This window comes from Mus caroli, unplaced genomic scaffold, assembly GCF_978045245.1.
Source record: "Mus caroli unplaced genomic scaffold, Mus_caroli_1 scaffold_9, whole genome shotgun sequence".
Taxonomy (NCBI): domain Eukaryota; kingdom Metazoa; phylum Chordata; class Mammalia; order Rodentia; family Muridae; genus Mus; species Mus caroli.
Genome location: NW_028227264.1, coordinates 82679814 through 82705912, shown reverse-complemented (window position 1 = coordinate 82705912; position 26099 = coordinate 82679814). Strand labels below are relative to the sequence as shown.

The window sequence follows — 26099 nt, the reverse complement described above, 5'->3', positions numbered from 1 at the left end:
CCAGGGACTGAATGTTGTGATGTCCGTGGTCTAAGGGAAGCCTGGGATGGTCCCAGCATGGGGATGAGAGGAACCTCACCTAGATGGGAAGCGAGGATGTAGACTCAGGATCTCACATCGCAGAAACAGTAATCATGCAGCCATGGAATTGGTTGTCTGACCCTAAAATTAGCACCAAAATATGACTAAAAAATTATCATGCATCTGGGAACTCTGATGTAAGTCATTAAAACTCAAGGCAAACCTTGACATCAAGTTAAATAGGACTGAGGACAGTTGCCCCAGTTTCAGGTGTGTTTACAGAACTCTGCCCTTTCCTCCATCTATTTGTTGGTGGTGTAGGGGAAGTGGGTGTTTTGTTCCATGGTATGTGTCTGGAGATCAGTGGACAACTGTGGGCTTCAGTTCTTCTGTCACGCAGATTCTCGGGATGAACTCAGGCCATGCTTTGGCAAGCTTACTTAGTGAACCATCACTCAGCCCATGTTCTCCTCTTTAACGGTGGCAAAGGTTCTTTCTCCTACTGTGCCAGCCTATTGGGGGCAGGGCTGGTGTAGTTCGGTTTTTCTGTAGGATGACTCAGTTCACTTCTTGTGGTTGGTTTGAACACACAAATCATAAATCCCAAGATACCAGCAATGCATCGGTGTCTCATTAAGGAAAAATCAGCTGGGCACCAGTGGCACATGCCTTTAATCCCAGCACTCAGGAAGCAGAAGCAGGCAGATCTCTGAGTTTGAGGCCAGCCTGGTCTACAGAGCCAGAGTTCCAGGACAGACCTATACAGAGAAACCCTGTCTCAAAAAAAAAAAAACAAAAGAAAAAAGAAAAAAAAATCACACACACACACACACCCCCCCACACACACCCACACACCATCCCTTGGTGTCATTTTACTAAGAGTAAGGGCTGGATTAAATTCTCTGCTTCACTCTCCCTGTCTCTTCTGTCCTTGTATGAGTCTGGGGATGTTCCTGCTGAAACTCTGTCTTAGGAATGTCTGTTCTGAGTATGTCTGTCCCTGTGTGTGCCTTGTCTTAGGGGTTCTATTGCTTTGACAAAACACCATGACCAAAAAGCAAGTTAAGGAGGAAAGCATGTATTTGGCTTATACTTTCAGATCACTGTTCATCATCAAAGGTAGTCAGTGTAGGGACCTGGAAGAAAGGAGCTGACTTGGAGGCCATGGAGGGATGCTTTTTACTCTCTTGCTTCCCTTGGCTTGCTCAGCCTGTTTTCTTATAGAACTCAGGACCACCAGCCCAGGGATGACTCCACCCACATTGGGCTGGGCCCTCCCCCATTAATCCTTAAGAAAAGGCCTTAGAGACTTGCCTACACTTCATCTTACAGAGGCATTTTTCTCAATCGAGGTTCCCTCCTTTCAGATGGCTCCAGCTGTGTCGAGTTGACATAAAGCTAGCCAGCAGAAAAGGACTGTATTCTCTCTCTTGTTGAACAGAAAGTTGTTCAATGGGGAAGGGATGAAGGGCACTTTGTAGAAATCTTTACAAGGGATGAAGTGACTGACTTCACCTGATTCACACGAAGGTACAATTCAACGCTTATGGTGGATATTCATTTTATAAGACTGCTTGTTTTCATAACTCACGTGCATTAGTTTTTAGTCGGGCATGGAAGAATACATAATTTAATATTACAGTTACGAATTAGCTTGGGTGATGACATGGGAAATACAAGGCAAGGAAGGTTGATTGTTGCATCATTTAAAAAAAAAGGCAGGTTGAACAGGCTGAGCACACAGTAGGGCAGCACTCTTAAGTCTCAGGTGGACTTCAGAGTATATTAACAACTCTGGCCATAAGGCCCAGCAAAAAATCCAATCTCGTAGAATGTAAGTTATTTGATAATATTGCATTGCCACACCTTCAGGCCTTAAGAGTAAGACCTCTTGGGCTGTAAAAAAAGAATGTACCAAAAATGATATCAAATAGCCTGGTAGAATATGAGAGAGTTATTCCCAGAGGGGATCCAGTGGTGGGATGTGTCCAGTGGAAACAATCAGTTGTAGTGACTGAGTGTGCATTAAACCAACTGCAAGGGAAAGACAGCAATGCACATCAGAGCATGGAACTGGCTCTGGCTGGCAACAGATCCCTAAGTGGGACGTGCCTTTGTAAGGGAGGCTGTGGTTCTCTCATCTGAAGAGAAGGTTTATATCTTTTAGCAGTCCCCTGGTTGAACATCTTTGTCTTCAGGATGCTCTTGGGGCTGAAAGACTCAGGAAAAAGTTTTATTCCAGAGGATAAGGCCATGATAACATTTTGAGTTCTGGGGTGGAGTAGGATCTATCTACCCTAAAGCAAGTACCAGATCATCTGAATGAGGTCTCATTATCATTCTGGGCATGGTGGCGCATGTCTTTAACTCCAGCACTAGGGAAGCAGAGGCAGGTGGATCTCTGTGAGTTCAAGGCCAGCCTGGTCTACAGAGTGAATTCTAGACCAGCCGGGAAATACACAGGGAGACCCTATCTTCAAAACAGCACAAAACCAAAACCAGAGATTTAATTTTCAGTTTCTCATCTCTTTTTAGTCGTGGGTTAAGCCAGGGTGGTGGTATGGCTCTACGTCCTGGCTTATTATAGATTATTACAGATGAGAACACACAGGCTGCTACCATGTGGGCGTGCGGACTTTATAGCTCCTGTTTACCAAAAGGCACAGGTGAGCAGAGCAGTTTCTGCTCTTGTCCCTGGGTGAGTTGAGACAGCAGCCCCTTCAGCAGTGTTCTGCTGATCCGTGGGGACATTTCTGCAATGTCACCTGCCAGCATTGCTATAGCTGTCGTAGCTTTTATCCACCTTGGACATCCATGTGGTATATACACTATATAGTATATATGCTAGATTCAGAAGTAAACAAAGGGTTGGGGAATGTCTCCTTGATTTTAGGGAAGGACTTCCAGCACCAGGTTTTATTGTTGAGCTTTGAACAGACTTTTCAAGGCTACAGTTGACAGTAACTGATCCTTTATCTTTTTCTTTTTTTAAGATTTATTTGTTTTTTATTTATATAAGCACACTGTAGCTGTCTTCAGACACAGTAGAAGATTACATCAGATCCCATTACAGATGGTTGTGAGCCACCATGTGGTTGCTGGGAATTGAACTCGGGACCTCTGGAATAGCAGTCAATGCTATTTAAAGCGGTGTGCCACCTGTGAGTGATCTTCAGAACGTCAGCTCTCAAGAAAGTGTGACGGTTATTAACGGGCTTTTGGAGAAGAGTGTATGGTGTGTGCTACTGTGTTGGTCACACAGAAATAGTGGTATATAAAATTTGCCACTCTATAGTTAGAAGACTTTAGATGATGGCAGATGCCGTTCATGAAGAGATGCAGGAGTAGCAGGAAATGCTGGCAAGGTTACAGTGCATAGAAGCTGGGACCACACAAGGGTGGTTGTGTTTGGCAGTTCAGCAGAATCAGTAATTTGCACAACTTCGGCTTGGTGAGTCTCTACTTTCCTGAAGTTTATTTCAGCACCGGATAAGAACCGCACATGTGAGCTCTGGCAGGTATGAAAACCCCAGTGCTTCATGTGTTCCGGTTTTCAGTTGTGGAACCAACGTGCCACGTTGGCAAAAACTTGGTGGCTTGAGACAATGTCTTTTCTTAGTTTTAGAGGTTAAGCATCCAAAAGGGGTCAGGGAGGACAGATACCAAGGTGTTGGCAGTGCCGGCTGCCTCCAGAAGCTCGGGGAGAGCATGTCCCCTGCTCTTTCCGCCTGGCACTCATTGTTTGCAGAGCTTGCTTCTGTACACACACTGCTCTTTCCTCTGTTGCTGCATCTTGCCCTGGCTCTCTCTTACAAGGATGCCAGTGATCACACACTCAAATCATCCACGCAGCCTTCTTGAGACAAAACCTTGACATTATCACATCTGATAACATTCACAGTTTTAAGGGATCTCTGTGGGTCAATATACAGCTTACCACAATATGATGTATTGATGCTTTCATACAAAATATTATTCTAACCAGGATTGACTAAACACGTTTCATTTAGAAAAGGGACATTACCTTATACTTTAATGTGATGCAGATGTTGGGTTTAGTTTTTAATTGATCATTTTCTTTTGCTAATTATGTCATTAGTGGTTTTCTAAAAGTAATTCTTTAATTTTATGACATCAATTAAACTCCAGATTGAAACAGAACATAGTTATAGTCACTTGGAAGTTTTGGTTTCACGATGAATTTCCCATTTTTTTAATGCTTGGTGATACCTGTGTACTTTCAGAAGAGCTACAAACATGAAAGAGCCGTACAAGCCCATGTCCGCACCCTCAGCCTCACCCAGCACTGACACTGGGTCCTGTGTTTCTCCTTTCCTGCTTGCCTTCCTTTACAATTAAAGCCCTTAAAAGCCAGCAAGCAGTCTTCCCTCCTGTGTGAACAGCTCAGTGGAGGTTTCATAAGATCAGTCTTCACCACGTTCCAGTTCCAGGAAGTCTCCCCACCTCTGGAGGAGCCTAGTGTATGGTTCTGCCACATGCTGCCCTTCCCTGGCTTCCAGCAGCTGCTAATCTCTGTCTGTTGGATTTGCTTTGTTTGGACATTTCATGCAAATGGGATCATAATGTTCGACCTCTGGTGCCTGGCTTCTTCCACTTAGCATGGTGTTTTCAGGCTTTGCCTGTATTTTCAGAGAAGCCGGGATCGAATCTTCATTGCGGAAGAACATCCCAGGATAGAATGCTAACATGTCGGGGTAACAGTCTGTCGGATGGACATACTGCCCTTTCTTCACTAGCCACTCGGTAAACGGTAAACGCCTCGGTCATTTCCACTTTTGCGCTTCTGCCTGATAACGCTGCAGTGAGCATTCACGAGCTTTTATGTGACAGTGCCTGTTTTCAGCTCTCTTGGGAGACGTGTGGATACAGCATTTGGGTCACGTGGTAACTTGGTTTAGCGTTTGTGGATCCACATGGGTACTCATTATTTTTAATTTTTTCCTCTTTGAGAACAGGGCAGCAGTGAGCGATGGGGGTGGGGAGTGCCTTTCTCAGCTTCCTAATCCCTCCTGATATTTAGGATCAGGATAAAGTGGTTAAAGCCTGCAGTTGAGCTTCCTTCCGGACCTGACCATGCTGAGGCGCTCTACCCTGGCAGGAGAGTTCCTTTCTTTTGTGCTTAGTGCTTTGCAGGCTTTTAGCTTCTCCTGGGTGCCATGGAGATTGGTGGCAGCTGTAGGTGTTTTGTGAGTTAGGAATGTTTCCAATGGGTTTACAATAAATTCATGGTTTTTCATCTTTAAAAAAAGCAATAGAAGGGACTAGTGAGACGATTTAGCAGGTAAGGCCCTGCTGCCAGCCTGTGAGGTGGCTCAGCGGGTAAGGCCCTGTGTGTGTGTGTGTGTGTGTGTGTGTGTGTGTGTGTGTGTGTGTGTGAGTGTGTGCCAAGCCTGTGAGGTGACTCAGCAGGTAAGGCCCTGTGTGTGTGTGTGTGTGTGTGTGTCTGTCTGTCTGTATCTGTGTATCTATGGGCAGGAGTGTGTGTGTGTAGCTGTCTATGTGTCTGTGGGCAGGAGTGTGTGTGTGTGTGTGTGTGTGTGTGTGTGAGTGTGTGCGTGCTTGCTCGTGCAGCAGTGCTCATGTAGAAGTCAGCGGATAGCTTTCAGGAGTCCATTTTCTCCCACCAGGTTGGTTCAGGGGATCAGATCCTGGTGTCAGGCCTGCCCAGCGTTCTTTACTCTGAGCCTTCTCTCTAGTCTCCTACCTTACATTTTCTTCTGTGTTGTCCTTTTGTAGCCTAGGCCGGCCTTGACCTTGGGATTGTATGTGCACCACTTGACCAAGCAAGTCACCTTATTTATACATTTAATTTGCTAGACTTGTAAAAATTACTTTAGGTACTTGAAAAAAAAATTGTGAGAAAAGGGAGCCAAAGTAAAATATCTCTGAGACTTTCTTGTCATCAGATATTCCAAGCTTCAGTTTTGGTTGGCTGCCCTGGCACCGTGGGCACAGAGTTGTGTCATGTCCAGTTGGCTGCCTGGCACCATGGGCACAGAGCTGTGTCATGTCTGGTTGGCTGCCGGGCACTGTGAGCACAGAGCTGTGTCATGTCCAGTTCTGTTTCCATACCTAGCCCTGGACTTCATTCCTGTGGGCTGTTGTGGCTTAGCTTGAGCTTTGTGAGACCTGGTTCAAGGTTATGCTGAGGACGTCTAGACTGGGCCTTGTCCCAAGGCCAGTATATCCCTCCCACACTGTCTCAGTGTTGGACAGACCTTTCTCAGGTCTCTGCTGACTGCTCTCAAGAGTTCAAAGGGGCCTCTCCTCTGCATGCTGGGTTTTTAAAAACGATTCTGGCATCTGCAGACTCTGGAGGGTTGTTAGGCTTTCCCTCTTTGTGAACTCACCCTGTGCACAGGACCTGGCCAATCGCTTCCCACGCTCATCTGCCGGAATCCTCTCCTGCCTCTGCCGGTTTCCTCCCCTGCTCTGTGCGTGAATTAGTGTTACCCCAGCCTCACTCTCTGAGCCTTTAGTAAGAAGCAGGGGCAACTTGAGGGTTCATTTCTCCCCTGGTCTCTGTTCTTGCAGTGTCTTTTGTCTGGTGTTAGAGGATAATTTACACATACACACACACACACACACACACACACACACACACTCACACACACAGAGTCATTTCTGACTCTGTTTAGAAATGGCGTAAATACAGCCGGGCAGACGTGGCACATCTTTAATCTCAGCATTTGGGAGGCAGAGGCAGGTGGATCTCTCTGAGTTCCAGGACAGCCAGGGCTACACAGAGAAACCATGTTTCAAAAACAAACAAACAAAAAAAAAAAAAAAAGAAAGAAAGAAAGAAAGAAAGAAAAGAAACAGTATCACAATTTTTTTTCTGTGAACTGCCATGCAGCCAAGCCTGCAGTCAGAAGGTGGAAACAGGTGGGGTGAACGACCCAGACACATGCACAGAGAAGCACTGTGGCCACTCTCCTGCTGCTTGTCATCTGTTCTGATGGCCTTTGTTTACTCTTGTGTAGGGTGCATTGTTATCCCATATTTGTGGAATTAATGTGTTTTTCTTTCAGTTACATTAGTTGATATTTTAAAAGAGCATCTTACTATGTAGCACAGGCTGGCCTGGAGTATGCTGTAGCACAGGCTGGCCTTAAACTTCTGGTTCCCCAGCTCCAGCCTCTGAGGACTGGGTTAGGGGGATGATTTTTTTTTTTAAAGATTTATTTATTTATTATATGTAAGTACACTGTAGCTGTCTTCACACACTCCAGAAGAGGGCGCCAGATCTCGTTACGGATGGTTGTTAGCCACCATGTGGTTGCTGGGATTTGAACTCTGGACCTTTGGAAGAGCAGTCGGGTGCTCTTACCCACTGAGCCATCTCACCAGCCCCGGGGGATGATTTTTATCTATAGATCTACATTTTAAGTATGTAGAAAATATAAGACAGTTAGTATGTTTGATAATAAATCTGGTAAAGTGTTTCTTTTGATCATTTAGGCTTGCTGTTGGAAAGAAGAGGGGTTAAATGTTTCTCTTTCTTTCTTCTAGAGACATATTATTACATTTCCCCATTAGTGTGTGCCTTTTTCTTGGCTCTGACTCCTATCTGGATTATAATAGCGGCCAAGCACCCAGCTACCAGGACAGTGCTCCACTCAGGCTGGGAGCCTGTCATAACAGCCATGGTTATAAGCAGGTGAGTGTTGGGGTGGGAGAGGGAGGGAAGGAGGGAAGAGGACAGAGGGGAGAGTAATCATGGTCTGTGTAGGTATGCACATACTAAAAACGTTTCGTGGACTGGAAATGAGGCATCAGTTAGATGAAGCCTAACACAGTTGCAGTATGGAATATTAGCCTCCCAGAAAGACACTGTTAGGCATCTGTTTCTATGGAAAGATGTTCAGTCCACACTTAATGAAAACTGCAGTCTGGGAAACTAAGGCATGTCCTGTTAAGTGTGGTAAGCTAAGAGTCTTAGGCAGGATCTGGACTTGGGTAATACAAAGGTCAGAATGCAGCTTGGAAGAAGAGCTAGAGGATGACAGCTGTGCCTCTGTTCTCAAGACCAGCCACACAGTGTAGAGGACAGAGAGCAGAAAAAGACATCTCTAAGAATTTAAAAAAAAAAAAAAAACACCCAACTGTGTGGAATTGATGGATGATTGCTTCATAGGTTTGCTGTATCAAGATGGGCTCGCCATGATTGACAGGATACAGAGAGAAGGGACTTGTGGAAGCTGTGAGGAGCATCCTCTTCTGCCATGAGAGGAAGTCACCAAGGAGAGGTCTAACACTGACACTAAGAGACAGCATTTAGGCATGCTACTTAGAAACATAGAAGCTACAGTGGAAACAAACCCTTAGTGCACAGAAGGTCTGGGGATGGGGCAGGAACTACTGTGATGATGTCAGAGCTTTTTGGCTCTGTTGTTTTGACTGTCAAGTCTATCCTGTGACAACATCTGGCTCATCTTGCTTGCAAGTAGATGGCATTTCTTAGGACATTTGGCCAACAGGTTCCCGTGGCACTGTCTTATAGTGTGTAAGCCACAGACTGAAGGTAACCAGCTAATACAACCTTCAGGATCATAACCAAGCCTCCAAGTTCTACTGACATACTGAAAGTGAATGGCCTGCCGCTGTGTTCTATTAAAACAACCGTCTTGCTTGCCAGACTTCTCAAGCTCAGCTCTCTGTGGTAATACGGTTATAATCGATCTAGTTTTAGCACAATAGAAATCACCCTTTAATGCCTACTTAGTTCAAAAATGAAAAATGCAGTTAGTTTTTTAGTTGAACAGTAATAGATGACAGTATTATTTGATCACCTTCGAGGCTGAGATGGTGGATCTCTAGGAGGTTGAGGCTATCCTGGTCTACTAGCAAGCTCCAGGCCAGCCAAGGCTATATAGTGAGACCCTTTCTCAAACAAAACAAAGCAAGATACTGTGCAAAAGACTACGAAGGGGCCATTAGTCCCGTTGTTTTAAGCCCCAGAAATAGTTAAGGATGCCTTGTAGGTCCTTCTAGATAGTTTAGTGTCGTACATATGTATAAGCTGGGAATTGTGACACATACCTATAATCCCAGCACTTGTGAGGCTGAGGCAGGAGGATTGCTGTAAGTCCAGGGCCATCTTAGGCTATATAACAAGACCTTGTTCCCCAAAGAGGGAAAAAAAATAAATAAACCCACACACTAAACAAAAACTAATACACACATAACTGATAGTTACAGCACTTCTTATGTATTTTTTTTTAGTGTGTGCTATCTGTGTAAATGTTCCTGTGTGCCCAGGAATGCACCTGTAGAGGTCAGAGGTCAACACCAGGCACCTGAATCTCTCCTGTTGTCCCTTATCTTTTCTTTTTCTCTATATTAGTTTTTGACCCAGGCTCTCACTGAGCCTGCAGATCACTGATTGGCTAGGGAGCCCCTGAGATCCTTCTGTGTCCACCTGCCGCTATAGACATTGCAGGTCCCCCTTCCCACAGGTGGATTTTTATGTGGGCGCTGGACTCAGAACTCAAGGCTTTGTGTTGTATAGCAGTTCCTGACCGCTGACCCCTTCTCCTCCCCCAAAGGCCCTGCTTTTACTGTTAACATTGCTTTCTACTTTGACTAATCTTTTTCTTTTTGTCTGATTTTTGCATTGCACAAACACTGTTTCCTGACAGGTGGAGGTGTCTGAATGTTGGACCAAGTTGAGATCATTTTTCATTTCTCTTCCCTAATGTGTGGTTCTCCTCCTTTCAGCATCGGGGGCCTTATTCTGGACACAACTGTATCTGACCCAAACTTGGTTGGGATTGTTGTTTACACGCCAGTTATCAACGGTAAGACTCGAACGTGCTGTCTCTTGATGACATCGCTCTTAGAGACCCTCAGGCATGGCCTCCTACGCCTTCCGTTGCTTTCTTCAAACTCAAGGTGTAACTCAAATTATCTTCCCTGGCTCACTCACTGCATAGGATACTTTGGGAAAGAGCTGTTTTTCGATTTTTGTTAAATGTTGGTTTGACAGGCACACATGAGCTTTATTTTTTTTATTATTATTATTTTTTTTGGGGGGGGGGGTTTGAGACAGGGTTTCTCTATGTAGCCCTGGCTGTCCTGGAAACTCACTTTGTAGACCAGGCTGGCCTCGAACTCAGAAATCCACCTGCCTTTGTCTCCCAAGTGCTGGGATTAAAGGTGTGCGCCACCACGCCCGGCCGGCACACCTGACTTTTAAAGCTAATGTGACAAAATACAGTATTTTGGCTTACCTGGTGGTTTGGTTTTTTTTTTTTTTTTTTTTTTTTTCTTCTTCCCCTGGATGTCCTATAGACCAGGCTGGCCACAAATTCACAGATCCAGCCTTTGCCTCCTGTGTGCTGGAATTAAAGGTGTGTGCTACTACACCTAGCTTTTTAAAAGAAATAATTTTAATTATGAGTGTGTGTGTGTGTGTGTGTGTGTGTGTGTGTGTATGTGTGGTATGTGCAGGTGCCAGCAGAGGCTGTAGGCATGGGATTTCCTTGGAGCTGGAGTTATGTAAGTGTCAATTACCTGCCTGACATGGACGATGGGAACCAAACTCAGGTCCTCTGCAAGAGCGCTGCGTGCTCTGAACCACTGGGCCAGCTCTCCAGGTCCCGCTTCTTACCTGCTGCTCTTGTGTTTGCCGTTGCTGCTTACCTTGGAAGAAGCCGAGTTAGCCAGACTTGATCATTGCCCGAATTCATTCCATTCACTAAGATAGGCTACTCTGCTGATACATGCGAACTACGCCTCAGACTTTACTTGCCTGTAAAATGGAAATTATAATCCATATATTAAATACTTGTAATATGTACATTAAAGAATCATGTAAAATAGCATCAGGGATTTTTCACAAATTATGCTGAGCAAGACAATTTTATCCATCTCTACTGTTTTTGGAAGTGGTGGTTATTAAGACTGACTTCAGTATAGCCTAGGTTGACATGATTTAAAAAGTACCTTGGCATACCATACATTTGCCATATATTTTTTTTAAAAAGATTTACTTTCTATATTCACATAAAGATCTATACAATGACATTTTCTGCAGAAGTCTAATTTTGATCTAAGATTTCTACTGAACGTTGTAATTTTTGTCTGCCTTTGGAATGTCAAGGCTAGGTTTCCGTAGGAATCTTCCTCCCAGCTGTCTCTTGTCATCCCTTCTTAAAGCCATGGAACTGTCTGGTTCTATCTGCTCCATCTCTCTGACTTGAACATTACCAACCCTTGTTGTTGCCCCTCACAAGCCTGGCTTGTTCCATTTGTGTATACAGTGTCGTGTCTCTCCACTGCACAGGGGCCATCCTTCTGAGTAATGAAGTAACCTTCCCCAGTGATTGCCTGCACAATGCACACTGTTGCTAAGATGTTAGTCTCCCATAAACATTGTTTGTGTCCTGACAGTCAGAAGATGAATTTCTCTGTGGGTTTTCCCTGGGTGTCAATAACAAATCTGAATTCCACTGTCTTCCAAAGCCTTCGCTACTCCGTTGGACTCAGTGATCCCAGAATATGCACTGAACTACTCCCACACTTCCTCGTAAGAGGCGCAAACTACCCCAGTGGTTACTACTAAGACGAATTAAACTTACAAGATTTTGTACCATCCTTACCATCGTCCTCAGTTTCCCTAGCAGAGCAGGCATACCTTTCCTCCCACCTGTTCCTCCTCTCCAATGACTATAACAAACGTGTTACTGGATTGAGCTGTATTGAATAACATCACAGGTAACTTAAATGGAAACGATCCTTTACTCGTTAGACTCTCCTGACTCCTTCAGTTGCTTCACCTTTTACAAGAAACCAAGTTAGAGTCTCGTGACAGACCTTGTTGGTCTGTGCTTCGACATCATGTGGCTAAGTCCTCCTTGTTACGCCAATGGGTAAACCTCTTAGTTGGATTCTGTTAAATTCCACCCTTAGAAACAAGGGTAGAGACATTCATATTCTCAAATAGAACTGAACTGCATTTAAAACAACTTCACTAGATTTCATCATATATGTGAGTGTTTTGCCTGCATGTATGTCTGTGCACCACGTGCATGCCTGATGCCCACAGAGGTCAGAGGAGGGCACTGAATCTCCCGGAACTGGAGTTACAGATGGCTGTAAACCACCATGTGGGTTCTGGAGAGGGACCGTGCGTCCTCTGCAATAAATGCTCTTAACCACTGAGTAATTCCGAAATATATAAGGAATGTGCCGTTTCTCTTTCCCTCTTCTCCTCATAATCTAATATTTATTATGTATCTACATAAGTATCAAGGGACTACAAGTCTTTTACGCGTATTATATATAATTTAATACTCATTTAAGTAATTAGTCCAAGATTAAATATCTAGTAAATGATGCTAAGTCACACTTTAAAGGCAGATCTGCTTAATTTCCAAACTAGTAGGTTTTTTTTCTCTCAAAGCGTAGAACTACTAATTTATCTAATTTAGTTTACACACAAGTGCATGTGTTTAACGTTAAGCTTATCTGTGCTGACCTGACTAAGATACATTAAACGTTTACAGGCCTCAGAGCTAACAGCATCTCCTACAGTGCGTTGGTCACACTCGCTCTGTAAGATATCAGTAAGTGCAGGTTCAGAAGTGAGTTCTGGGATTAGTTAAACTCGGTAAATAGAAAGTTTACAGAGTTCTTGACTACAGGAGATCTGTAGGATATAAGCCATTCTGTGGGTCTCTCTTTCGGGTATGTCTGCTAGATGTGTTGATGAACCCCACTGAACTTGGGCTTATATAGCCTTTATTTACTTATTAGTGAAACTCAGGGGGTGAACTGACAGCCTCTCACATGCTACAGGAAATCACTCTGTCACTGAGATTTATCTTCAGCCCACAGTCTTTCTTTTTAAATATTTTATTCATTCTTTGAGAATGCCACACAGTTTTGATCATCTCCCACCCTCCTCCTCCTCTTGACTGCTCCCAGATCCTCCCACACCCCCCCTCTTCCAAACATCATGTCCTCTTCCTTCTTTTTTAAACAACCTATCACCTCTAAGTTGGGTTAGGGTTTGGGACAGCCACTGGAACGTAGTTTACCAGGAACAACACCCGTAAAGAAAACTGACTTTCCCTCCTCCAGAACTCATCACTGTGACTTACTGTCCGTAACTCATCAGTTAGGGTTAGAGGCTTCTGAACACCCCAATACACACACACACACACACACACACACACACACACAGACAACAAGGATGTTGACTGGGTTGGGTAGATCTTATGCAGGCAACCACAGCTACTGTGAATTCATGAGCACTGCAGTTTGTCCTGTCCAGGAGACATTGTTTTTGGTCTTGCAGTCTCCCTGCCCAGTCTTCCACAGTGGTTCCTAAGCTCTGGGGAAGGCTGTGATAGGGACCTCCGTTTGTGGCTGAGTATTCCACTGACAGCTTTTCTCTGTACTTTGACTCGTTGGGAGTTTCTGCATTAACAACAGCCTGTGTCTGGAGGCCCCACTAACCTGTGAGTAGAGACATAAACAGTAGAGAGAAGGCAGTTCTGGACCAGGGCCATTTATCACAATAAAGCCGTGGTTTACTCACTCCCAGGGCTTGTAGGCCTCCCAGGCATGGGTTCTTGCTAAGGTTTTATACCTGGCTTGTGCTTGTGGAATGGGCCTTAAATCCAAGCAGAAAGTGCTTGCATGGGTAGGCCTCTCATGCTTACACTAGTTCTTATTGCAGTTCACAAAGTTCACAGCTGGGTAAGATTGCTGATGACCCCGCCCCCAATTAAGCAGCCCACATAGCACCTTCCAGTATTATGAAACGGAGGAGAAAGCTTTCTGAGTCAGCACCAACTTGGTTTCTCCAAGTTCTGTAACCAGTGCACATGGTGTCTTCAGCAAGGTCTTAGCATGGAGTTCTAGTAGGTAATCAAGAACACTAGCAATAGCCTGTATTGTTTTGGGGGCATTCCGCAATCTATTCTCAAATGATAAAATATCACTTTGTATATAGGATCAGAGACATGATTCAGTATACCCTTGGATCTTCTGTTATATTTTTGTTTTAAACTCTATAGTACAATATTACTCTTTGTGCTTTAGTTATTTTATAAAACTATTAAACATAATACAAATGGTATTTTCTGTTTTCTTACACAGACTGGCATTTCCAGCTCTTTCCTTTATACACATATACTTCCATCTGAATGCATGCATTCCCCATCTGCTTGAAGAAGTTTCTCTGGTTTTTCTCATAGGGCAAGCCTACAGAGAAAACATAGACTTCGGGCATGGTCTCACCCAGCGTGATGTTCTTCCATTCTCTCTCCTCTGTTTTCATCTTTGACTGTGCCTGTCTGAACTTCTTGCACATGAGCAGCACTTGGCTCATGTGATGTACTTGCAGCCTGGGTGGGCATCGTTACATCAGCTCCATGGGAACCTTACTCCACCTCTGTCTGTCATTATCTCTGTCTGTCTGTCTCTTCTATCACCTGTGCCTTCCTCTCTTCTGGTTTTTTTTTTTTCCTATGCATGTGCTAAGTCTTTGGTGCTAATCACATTTCCCAGCCCTTCCTCAATTCACTGCCATGGCTTTTGGCCCTCTCACTTGACAGCACTCCTTTTACTAGGCTGTCCAGTGACCTAATTTCTTTATCCACTGCTTGTTTTCAGTCTCAGTCCCACTCAGCTATGTAAAATTAACTTTTGTTCACTTGATGTAATTGTTGTCTGTAATTGTCATCTCAGAGGCTTACTGCTGAACAAGCTCACCCTTGCTAGTTCTTTCTGAACTCTGGCTGACTGGTTGAACTCTGTGCTGGCTCAAACTCCTCTCCAAGCTGACTGATTTCATTGTGGCTTCTCTCAGCTTCTCACTGAATTGCTCTGCTTGGCCTCATGCTAACTCTGAAAATTTATCTGAATCTTCTGTCTCCTTCTTATTCTCTGGCTTCGACTGTCTCTGCTGACCTGCACTGAAATGCATGAACTGAATAATGAACTCCACTCCACTGCACTGCACTCACTATACTGACTCCTAACTCTCTCTCTCTCTCTCTCTCTCTCTCTCTCTCTCTCTCTCTCTCTCTCTGCCTGCTCTTCAATAGTCTCTCTTTCCTGTGCTGTTCTCCTGATTGTTACGCATATCCTGTCTCTGACTCATTCTGCCAAATCTTTTTTCTGATTCACCACTTTGTCTGCCCCTCAATTAGATGTCACTTTCAAACATGGCCACTTCCTTCTACAAACTAACTTCACCTTAAAGGTGTGTACTATGGGCCTGTTCTATGGGCATGTCTGTATTCCAGCCAGAGGGATTCAAGGTGTGTGGCGAGTCTTCCTTTCAGCAGACCTAGGAGGCCTTTGGGTGTGATCCCTTGCCCGAGCAGACACCGCTGGATTAACGCCCCTCTGTCAGCTGTGGATGTGCTCTTTCCCACTCTCTCAGTTCTCATTTCGTTCTCTGGAGATCCTCTCCTGAGCCTCCTGTGTTCTTCCTGCTGGCCAAGCATTTGTATTCCTCAAGCATTTGGATGGCACTGTCTAGTTCAGAGACTTTTCAAAATAGAGTCCCCAGGCTGCCAGCACTGCCCGGGACTGTCAGAAACATGGATTCTCAAGATTGACTTGGAAACCCTAGGATGGAGCCCATCCATGGACTCTGAGAACATATGTCTGAGGGACCCTTCTCTTGCCTCATGGTTTTATAGCTTCAATTTTGACTTTTATGTTCATTTCCAGATTCGTATTTTATTTTTATCAGACAGTTTACTTAATGTGTAGCTCAAGCTGGCTCTAAACTTGCCATCCTTCTGTCTCAGACTTCCAAGAGCTGAAGTTACAGACTTAAGCTACCATGCCTGGCTCAAATTCATACTGTAAGTTGGCATTTTCACATAGAGGTCCAAACTCCTAATGAACTCGATGTCTTCCCCCTAACCTCTCCTTCTCCCTCTTGCATCTGTTAAACAGTATGGTTGTCTACCAGCATTCATGCTAGGGCAGCTTAAAGTCATGTGCTTGCTCTCCTTTATGCTCAAGGTCCCCAGCTCTTGAAATAACTTCTAAATTAGCTTTGTCACTTTGCCTTAAAAAAAAAAACATTGAAAGTAGTTTTTGTTTAATATAATATGTTCTGAGCATGGTTCCCCTCCCCTAACTCTTCCCAGATCTTTCCTACTTTGCCACCCACCCAAATTACACATTCTTTCTCTCTCTCTCATTAAGATACAAACAAGCATCTAAAAATAAAAAAGATTAAACTGGGTTAAAAACACAGAAACCAGGATAGGACAAAGTAAAGAGAAAAAAAGGAACTCAAGAAAATGCTCAAGAAACACATTGACTCAGAGACACACCCATCACAAACAAGAATCCCATAAAACACAACAAAACCAGAATCCATAATGTATACTCGGTTACAAAACAGACAGGCAGGCAGGCAGGCAGGCAGGCAGGCAGGCAGGCAGGCAGGCAGGCAGATAGAACATTATGAGATAAAGAACCTCCCAAAATGCTGCTGAGTTGTGTTATGCTGGCCATCTACTGCTGGGCATGGGGATTGGCTTTAGGATTGGTTTATAGACCCAGTGAGTCTCCATTGGCGAAAACCAATTTTAGAAAAATTAGCTCAATTGGAGCTAGCTTCTGAGTTAGGGATGTGGGCTTGTTCCCCGCCCCCTGCACCCCCCATTCCCAGCGCTGGCGTACCCCATCAGGCCCAGACCCATGCAGGCCCCTGTGTGTTTTACCACCGACTCTGTGATTTCCTTTGTACATCAGTCCTACTGTGTGCAGAAAGTCTTGTTTCTTTCATCCACTCTAGCTCTTACACTCTCTGCCTTTTCTGCTGCAGAGTTCCCTGAACCCTGAGGGAGGGATTGGAACAGACATTCCGTTTAAGACTTGAGTGTCCCAAGGTCTCTCTCTGCACATTGTCCAGCTATGGGTCTCTGTTTATTCCCATTTATTGGGGGAGGAAACTTCTCTGATGATGGATGAGCAAGATAGTGACCTATGAGTATAGTAGCATGTCACTAGGAGGCACTTTTATTGTGATGTTCCTTTAGCAGGACAGGAGCATTTGGTTTCCCCTTTGGTCCTCTGGCCTATCTAGCCTCAGGTTCTTAGCAGCCTGAGCAGTGTTGGGAAAGGGCTCCATCTCATGGACTGGGCCTTAGATTCAATCAGACATTGAGTGGTTGCTCCCACAAGCTCTGTGCTACTATTGCACACCATATCTTACAGGCAGGTCACCATTGTAGACTGAGGGGACTGCAGCTGGGTAGGTGTTCACCTTTCTCTTCTGGTATGCACAGTGCCTTCCAGTACTGTGGACAGTAGTTAGTAGGTGCAAAGACTCTAGGAAGACGTTGACTTTTTTCAGTGAGTTGTATATGGGTTTTCTTCAGCAATAGGACTTTAGCAACAGTTTGTGGAGAGAAACCTGGGTCGTTGGGGTTTCCATGGAGCCCCTTTGGCCAGCAACTCAATTAGGTAAAACCATTCCCTGAACTGGAGACTTCATTTGGTGACAAGACATGTTAAGTTGGGGCTCCTGCTCACCTGTTATTTGACGATTCCATTTAGATCACCTTCTTGTGAGTGTGTGTGTGTGTGTGTGTGTGTGTGTACTGTATTAGGGTTCCGTATGACCCCTCAAATGGCCTTTAGTTTTACCTTTCCCTCTCTGTATTCCTCTGTTATCCCCTTCTCTATCCACCTTCCCATTTATCCTCCCATTCCAGTCTCTCCCCTCATAATTATATATTCTACAGCCCCCTCATAGGGCAATACAGCCATCCCTATTAGTATCCTACTGTATATCTAAACTCTGGTTATATGGATGGTAGCCTGCTACCATATATAAGTGTCATTTGTCTTTCGGGCTCGATTACCTCACTCAGATGATTTTTTTTGCTAGCTCCACCCATTTATCTGATAATTTAGTGATTTCAGTTATTTAAAAAGCTGCGTAATCTTTCATTGTGTAAGTGTATTGCATTTCTCTATGTATTCATCCATTGACAGACATCTAGCCTGTTTCTAATTTCTGGTTATTATGTATGGATCAGCAATGACCATGGCTGAGCAAATGTCTCAGTAGTAGGATGAAGGGTCCATTGGGTATATGCCCGAGTGATTTAGCACTAATAGATCTATTCCCACTTCCTGGGAAACCGGCAGACAGACTTCCACAGTAGCTGTACGCGTTTGCAGCCCCACCAGCATGCAGCAGTGTCCCCCTTATGTCATATCCCCACCAGTGTGAGCTGCTACTTGCTTTATTGATCTTGGTCATTGTGACTAGTGTTAAAAGAGATCTCAAAGTAATTTTTATTTACATTCCCCTGATGACTAAGAATGCTGAACATTTAAGTGTTTCTCAGACATTTGAGAACACAGTGTATGCTGTATATCTGAGAATATCTGTGCCCCATTTGAATTGTGCTGTTTCTTGATGTCTGTCTTTTTCTTGAGTTCTTTACATATTTCAGATATCTGCCCTCTATTGAATGTTAATTGGTAAAAAATCATTTTCCTATTCTGTAGTCTTGTCCTGGTGATGGTGACTTTGCCGTACAGACACTGTTCAGTTTCATGAGGTCTTATTTTTTTAGTTGTTGGTCTTCGTGCCTGTGCTATTGGTGTCCTGCTCAGAAAGTCTTTCCCTGTGTCAGTGTGTTCAAGGCAATTCCCCAGGTTCTCTTTGATCAAATTCAGTATATTTGGCTTTACATTGAGGTGTTTGATTCATCTGGAGTTGAGTTTTTGCAGAGCAATAATTTTCCCCTTCCTGTTTATATTCTCTTGATCACATTCATTTTTTTCTCTGCTCTAGCTAAGACTTCAAGTACTGTGCTAAATAGGTATGGAGAAAGTGGGCAACCTTGTCTTGTTCTTGATTTTAGTGGAATTGCTTTGAGTTTGTCTCTATTTAGTTTGTTGTTGGCTATGGGATTGCTGTAAATTGTATTTATTATGTTGAGGTATTTATTATTGTATATATTATGTTATTATATCCTTATATACTCAGTACTTTTATTATGAAGGGGTGTTTGATTTTGCTAAGGGCTTTTTATGTATCCAATGAGATGATCATGTGGTTTTTGTGTTTCAATCTGTTTATATGGTAATTAATTTATCAATTTATATATGTTGAACCATTCCTGTGTCTCTGGGATGAAATATAGTTAATCATGATTGATGGTCTTTCTAATATGTTCTTGTATTTGGTTTGCAAATATTTTATTGAGAAGTTTTTCATTTATGCACATAATGGTAATTGGTCCTCTTTATTGAGTCTTTAGGGAATTTAGGATAACTGTGGTCTCATTAAGAAATTGTGCAATGCACATTGCACCTCACACAATAATAGTGGGAGACTTCAACACCCACTCTCATCAATGGACAGATCATGGAAACACAAACTAAATAGAGACACAGTGACACTAACAGAAGTTATGGACCAAATGGATTTAACAGATATCTACAGAACATTTTATCCTAAAACAAAGCATATACCTTCTTCTCAGCACCTCATGGTACCTTCTCTAGAATTGACCATATAATTGGTCACAAAACAGGCCTCAACAGATACAAGAAGATTGAAATAATCCCATGCATCCTATCAGATCACCATGGACTAAGGCTGATCTTCAATAGCAACAAAAACAATAGAAAGTCCACATACACATGGAAGCAGAACAATGCCTTACTAAATGATAACTTGGTCAAGGAAGAAATAAAGAAAGAAATAAAAAAACATTTTAGAATTTAATGAAAATGAAGGCACAATATACCCAAACTTATGGGACACAATGAAAGCAGTGCTAAGAGGAAAACTCATAGCTCTGAGCGCCTCCAAAAAGAAACTGGAGAGAGCATACACTAGCAGCTTAACAGGGCACCTGAAAGTTCTAGAAAAAAAAATAAGCAAATATTTCCAAGAGGAGTAGATGGCATGAAATTTGTTTATTTTATGTATATGAGTACACTGTAGCTGTACAGATGGTTGTGAGCCACCATGTGGTTGCTGGGATTTGAACTCAGGACCTTCGGAAGAGCAGTCAGTGCTCTTACCCACTGAGCCATCTCACCAGCCCTATTCTGTCATTCTTTGCTATAAAAATTCTCTTTTGGGCTGGTGAGCTGGCTCAGTGTGGTTAAGGCACTTGCCACCAAGACGGAGTTACATCCCCCAGGATTCGCATGGTAGAGGGAGAGAACTGGCTCCTGCAAGTTGTCCTCTGACGTGAATGGGCACCTGATTCACACAAACAATATGATGGTGGTGGTGGTGATAAAACTTACATTTCTAGCAAACCAGATTATGCCCTTGCTCAAAGAGAGACTTCCCTTTCTCTTCCTGTGGAGTTAGCCTGGGTTAGTTAGCCTAACTCTCTGGGCCCAGTCTCACATCCCTCCCCACACATTAAGGTCTCGCCTTGTTGAGTGGCTCCTGCTTTCCTGGTCAGGAGCGTCCCTGCCTGACATCACAGTGCTGCATGTGTTCTCACTCTTCTCCGTGTGCCCAGGGAGCGAGTGTCACGTGGCACTCGTCCCCAAGGCATGTGTTTACGGAGTTGTCTGCTCTCTTTTCTGTGCTTCCCTGCTACGCTTTTAGCAATTGTACTGCAGCGTGTGTTTATTTTGAATGATAGCTTCTGTTTGCTATGACTCTGAATAATGCCCACAGTGTGAAGGTTGGGCAATTGTTGTATGAATAAATGTATGAGTTAAGGAGTAAATTTCATTTTGCTGCAAACTACATGTCACTGAATCAGAGGAAATTATCATGTTAAATAATACAACTTAGAACATAAAACAACTTCACAGACTTTAGAGGAAACTGTTAAGGTATATTTAAGGAGGCAAAAATAGGAAGAAAAATGGCTCTTTCTGCTTATATAAAACTTTCAGCAATGTTGGGAACATTAATTCTTTCCTTAATAATTTCTCCTGGCTATAACGAGAGAAACTGACTTAATATCAATCTCTCATCTCTTCTGTGTGTTCGGCTTCCCAGACTCTTTAGAAAGGAATATTTAGCCAAGGCATCTTTAGATATTAAGTGAGAGTTAAAGATCAGAAGTGGATTCTTTGTAGGCAGAAGAAAGTTGAGACCTGTGACATGGGCTCAGAGGAGAGGGGTTTGTCACCAAGGCAGACAATTGGGGTTAGTACCTAGAACCCACGTAGTGGATGGAGAGAATGGACACCTGTGAGCTGTCCCCTGACATCTACCCCCCCCCCCAAAGTAAACAAATAAATATTAGGAATGAAGAAAGAGTTGGCTTGGGTGTCCATCCTTAGAGGAAAGAGAGCACCATGTGTTTGGGGATGTAAGAGTAAGGCTCGGGCCAGGTGTGGTGGCGCATGCCTTTAATCCCAACACTCGGGAGGCAGAGGCAGGCGGATTTCTGAGTTCGAGGCCAGCCTTGTCTACAAAGTGAGTTCCAGGACAGCCAGGGCGATACAGAGAAACCCTGTCTCGAAAAAACCAAAAAAAAAAAAAAAAAAAAGAGTAAGGTCCGGTTAGTAGCAGGGGAAGTAAGGGAAGGGGGAGTCTCTTAGTGGAGTATCTTTAATAGTGAAAGTGAAGGAGAGTGTGCTGAGACCTGGGAACGCCATGTACGGTGTGATGTCCTGTATATAAACCCTATAAGCAGGAAAACTAAGCAGTGTGTTGTTTTGGAACACACAATTTGAGAAACCCACAAAAAATGCAGAAGTATGGAAGACTCTAAGGCAGTTGTGGTAGGGGAGGAGAGGGTGGGAGGGAGGACCACCTGTGATATGGGAGGAGGGGTAGGAGGGAGGACCACCTGTGATAGGGGAGGAGGGGGTGGGAGGGAGGACCACCTGTGATAGGGGAGGAGGGGGTGGGAGGGAGGACCACCTGTGATAGGGGAGGAGGGGGTGGGAGGGAGGACCACCTGTGATATTGGAGGAGGGGGTAGGAAGGAGGACCACATGTGATATGGGAGGAGGGGGTGGGAGGGAGGACCACAGGGCACTGCTGGGGAGAGGGTGGGAGGGAGGACCACCTGTGATATTGGAGGAGGGGTGGGAGGGAGGATCACCTGTGATATGGGAGGAGGGGTGGGAGGGAGGACCACAGGGCACTGCTGGGGAGAGGGGACACTCCTTGTAAATACAGCAGGGCCCCAGGTGTGATGCTTTATGGTCTATGTTTGCTTATACATGGTTTTTTGTTTTCTTTTTTTTTAAGGTCGTTACACTTTTTCTTCATGTACAAAGACAGCACGATCAGTTTCACTGGGTAGACACTGTTGAATAAACCACTCAAGGTCACTTAGTCCAACTTAATGAAGCCTTTGATGGCATGTGTTGAGCCCACAAGTCCAGGTCAGACTGTATCTTTACATCAGACTTAGAGCAGACACGGCAAGAGCGAGAACACTGGCCAAACTGCCATGGGTGATTCCAGTAGCGCTGCGGCTCCATCTTGTCTTCAGACAACCATGAGGAAAAAGACTTTTTTTATAGATTGGGGAGGCAGGGCAGGGTTTCTCTGTGTAGCCATGGCTGTCCTGGAACTCACTCTGTAGACCAGGCTGGCCTGGAATTCACAGAAATCTGCCTGCCCTCTGCCTCCCGAGTGCTGGGATTAAAGGTGTGCGCCACCACTGCCTGGCAGCAACAGAGTTCTAAAGGACTCCCTAGATGAACTTGCTGCTAATTTCTTCTTAGCATCAGGTATTTACACAATTAATGAGCTTATTCCAGCATAATGTACTTAAAATTAGGACCTGTGGATACCGAGGAGTCTTGTAATAGTGACAGGCTGTCTCTTCTGATGTTTTTAATTTATAGGAGACTATCTTTAGATGCTTCCTGCTACCTTTAATCATGCAGTTAGTATCTGTAGAATTTAAATAATTCAAAAGCTGTATTAATAACAAGTTTTAAAAGTGACAGTGTATAAAACAGTATCAAGCAAGCATACTGACATCAAAGAAAGCTGCTCTAAGGTAATAATTTTTGCAGTAATTAAAAATTACTTGTCAGTGATCCTAACAAGACCATGGAAGGCTGGCACTTACTAGTCAGTCACTCGCTGGTTACACTATTTCTTTACATGGTTTTCACTTCGTCTGGAAGAGTAGCCCTGGTGTATTTCTTAAGTTGACTGAGGAAAGCTTTGAGATGACTTATCCTGTGTGCTAGTCCCTAGTCCCTAGCAGATGGTAGCACAGAAGCGATAAATGCTGCTTCTGTAGGGTTCTACCAAGGCATCTGTGCCTTTCAGAGGGAGCTACAAGTGACCATTAATAGTTCAATCTCCATGAAATCGCAGCTATAGTAGGTCGGCTCAAGCCTTACGGCACATGCTGCCTCTATGTGCACTGAAGCGTCCCATGTCTAATGAGACACCAGATGGAGCATTGCTCTCCAAGTCCCCAGAGGGAAGAAGACAAGAAACGAGCAGAGGTGTGTGCATTCCTGTGGCTGGTGTTGAAAAGTTATCTGCAGTAGTTTGCTTTCTTACCGTTGGATTCTTCTGCATTTGGAGAGGCTGTGAGCCATGAATGTCCATGGATGATTACAAGGTCCCATCTTCCTCTCTGTGTCCCCCAAATCTCTGTGACAGTGCTTCAGTTCTTTAGGACAAATGCTCTGTTTCTCTCGGTGGCTGGGATGCGTTAATTCACTACCAGCATGGTGAGTTACTGGCCTTGTGCTGTATTGTGAGCACATGTACAGTTGGTGTTAGTTGTGGGTGTTCCTGTGTTGTCCTGTGGCAGGTGTACAGTCCATGCCAGCTGTGGGTTCTCTGATCTCATCGATTGCTTTCAGAAGTGAGCTCTGAGTGGAAAATCCAGACTTAAGAACATAGTTGTCATAAGCGTCTAATAGAAAAGCCAGTATGCAGGGGCTGGGGCAATGACTCAGAGGGCGTCACACTGAAGACCTGAATTTGACTTGCCACCAAACCCAGGTTAAAGCTGAGTACCATAAGTTCACTTATGATGTGTAGATAAGAGGGTTTCTAGAAGCTTGTAGCCCCCTAGCCTAGAGTACACAGTGACAAGACAGTGATGAGGAAGAGACCTCTATCATACACCTGGGGTTCCTCTGTGGCTTCCACATGTATGTTATGGCACGAGTATACACACACACACACGCACACACACACACAGAAGAAACTCAACAAAGAAGCAGAAGTTATTTTAAGTTGGTAAGGATACCAGACTGAGCGTGGTGGTGCACACTGTTAGTCCCAGCACTCAGAAGGCAGATGCAGGTGGATCTGTGTGAGTTTGAGGCCAGCCTGGTTGAAACACTTCCAGGTCAGCCAGGAGTACACAGTAAGACTGTACCTGTCTTAGCATTTCTATTGCTGTGATGAAACACCACAGTACCAAGAAACTTGGGGAGGAAATGATTTGTTTCAGTGCACACTTCCAGGTTTCTGTTACTGAAAAAGATCAAGCTCACACAGGGCAGGAACCTGGAGGCGGGAGCTGATGCAGAGGCCATAGAGGCGTGCTGCTTACTGGCTTGCTTCCCCTGGCTTGGTCAACCTGATACCTTATAGAGCCCAGGAGTACCCTGTCCAAGGATGACACCACCCACAATGAGTGGCTCCCCCACCTCACTGATTAAGAAAATGCTCTATAGGCAAGCCTGCACCCCAATTTTATGGAGGCATTTTCTTAATTATGGCTCTTTCCTCTCAGCTGACTCCAAATAAATGGAAAAGCAGAACAGCTCTGTACTGGCTGGTTTTGAGTGTCAACTGGACACAGGCTGGGGTTATCACAGAGAAAGGAGCTTCAGTTGAGGAAAGGCCTCCATGAGACCCAGCTGTAAGGCATTTTCTCAATTAGTGATCAAGGAAGGAGGGCCCCTTGTGGGTGGGACCATCACTGGGCTGGCAGTCTTGGGTTCTATAAGAGAGCAGGCTGAGCAAGCCAGGGGAAGCAAGCCAGTAAAGAACATCCCTCCATGGCCTCTGCATCAGCTCCTGCTTTCTGACCTGTTTGAGTTCCAGTCCTGACTTCCTTTGGTGATGAACAGCAGTATGGAAGTGTAAGCTGAATAAACCCTTTCCTCCCCAAATGCTTCTTGGTCATGATGTTTGTGCGGGAATAGAAACCCTGACTAAGACAAGCTCCTTGCTAGCTTCTGACTGCCTGACGAATTTGACAATCATGCTAAGTGAAGGGCTTACAATAGGAAACATTGAGTTAGGGACAGACTCTCTGTAAATTGCTTGTTGATGCTGTTGGCAGTTAACATACATTGTTTAATTATTTCAACATCCTTACAAGGATTGTCCATCCGTACATTCACATTAGAAAAGAAAGTGTCTGAGAGGTGCCTGTGCTGAAGGCGGGCTGAGTGGCTGGGGCAGGGTTTAGCCCTTGTGCCGGAGCTGGAGCTGCAGGAACAGAGCTCTCTGTGTGCATGTGCCTCAGTGACTCTGCCGGCTGGGTGACTTTTAAACATAATTTTAAAGACATTTGTTTCCATTAGATGTGTCCAGAATATTGTAGGGTGTAGTTTTTTAAAAATTTCTTAACATAAAGTGAATTAATTTATTTGTTTACGTTTAATATTGTTGTTATTCATATTCTCCCTCTCCCTCTCCCTCTCCCTCTCCCTCTCCCTCTCCCTCTCCCTCTCCCTCTCCCTCTCCCTCTCCCTCTCCCTCTCCCTCTCCCTCTCCCTCTCCCTCTCCCTCTCCCTCTCCCTCTCCCTCTCCCTCTCCCTCTCCCTCTCCCTCCCACTCTCTCTGCCAGAAGACAGCCTTAGGAGTTGGTTCTCTCCAATTACTTTATCTTTAAATTTAATTGTAGAAGTACCAGGCTTTTTTGTTAGCATCCTTTGTTCTCAAATAACAACACAGAGACCTGGTCTCTTTATTAAACACTGTCTTGCATGAGAGCTGGGCAAGGTTCTCATCTGTTCTAACCCAACAGTGCTGCTAACTACCCTGCCATGTGCCCTGTTAGCTGCCACCTCAGTCCTGCCCTGGCTGCTCCTGCTCCACCCTCCTCCCTTGGTGACTGTCTCTCACAGGGACTCCCTCTGGTGAATCCTCTCTCCTGGTCCCCACCAGAGACTCTGTAACA

General features: G+C 44.5%; 1 protein-coding gene across 4 annotated transcripts in view; it reads left to right on the top strand.

Moving 5' to 3' along the window:
- Nucleotides 1–26099, top strand: part of Slc41a2 (solute carrier family 41 member 2) — a 104074-nt gene that overhangs the window by 44567 nt on the left and 33408 nt on the right. For all 4 annotated transcript variants that reach the window (XM_021174397.3, XM_029482529.2, XM_029482530.2 and 1 more), the window contains 2 exons: nucleotides 7555–7702; nucleotides 9763–9842. In XM_021174397.3, the coding sequence (XP_021030056.1) occupies nucleotides 7555–7702; nucleotides 9763–9842 (228 nt within the window). The remainder of the gene's footprint in view (nucleotides 1–7554; nucleotides 7703–9762; nucleotides 9843–26099) is intronic.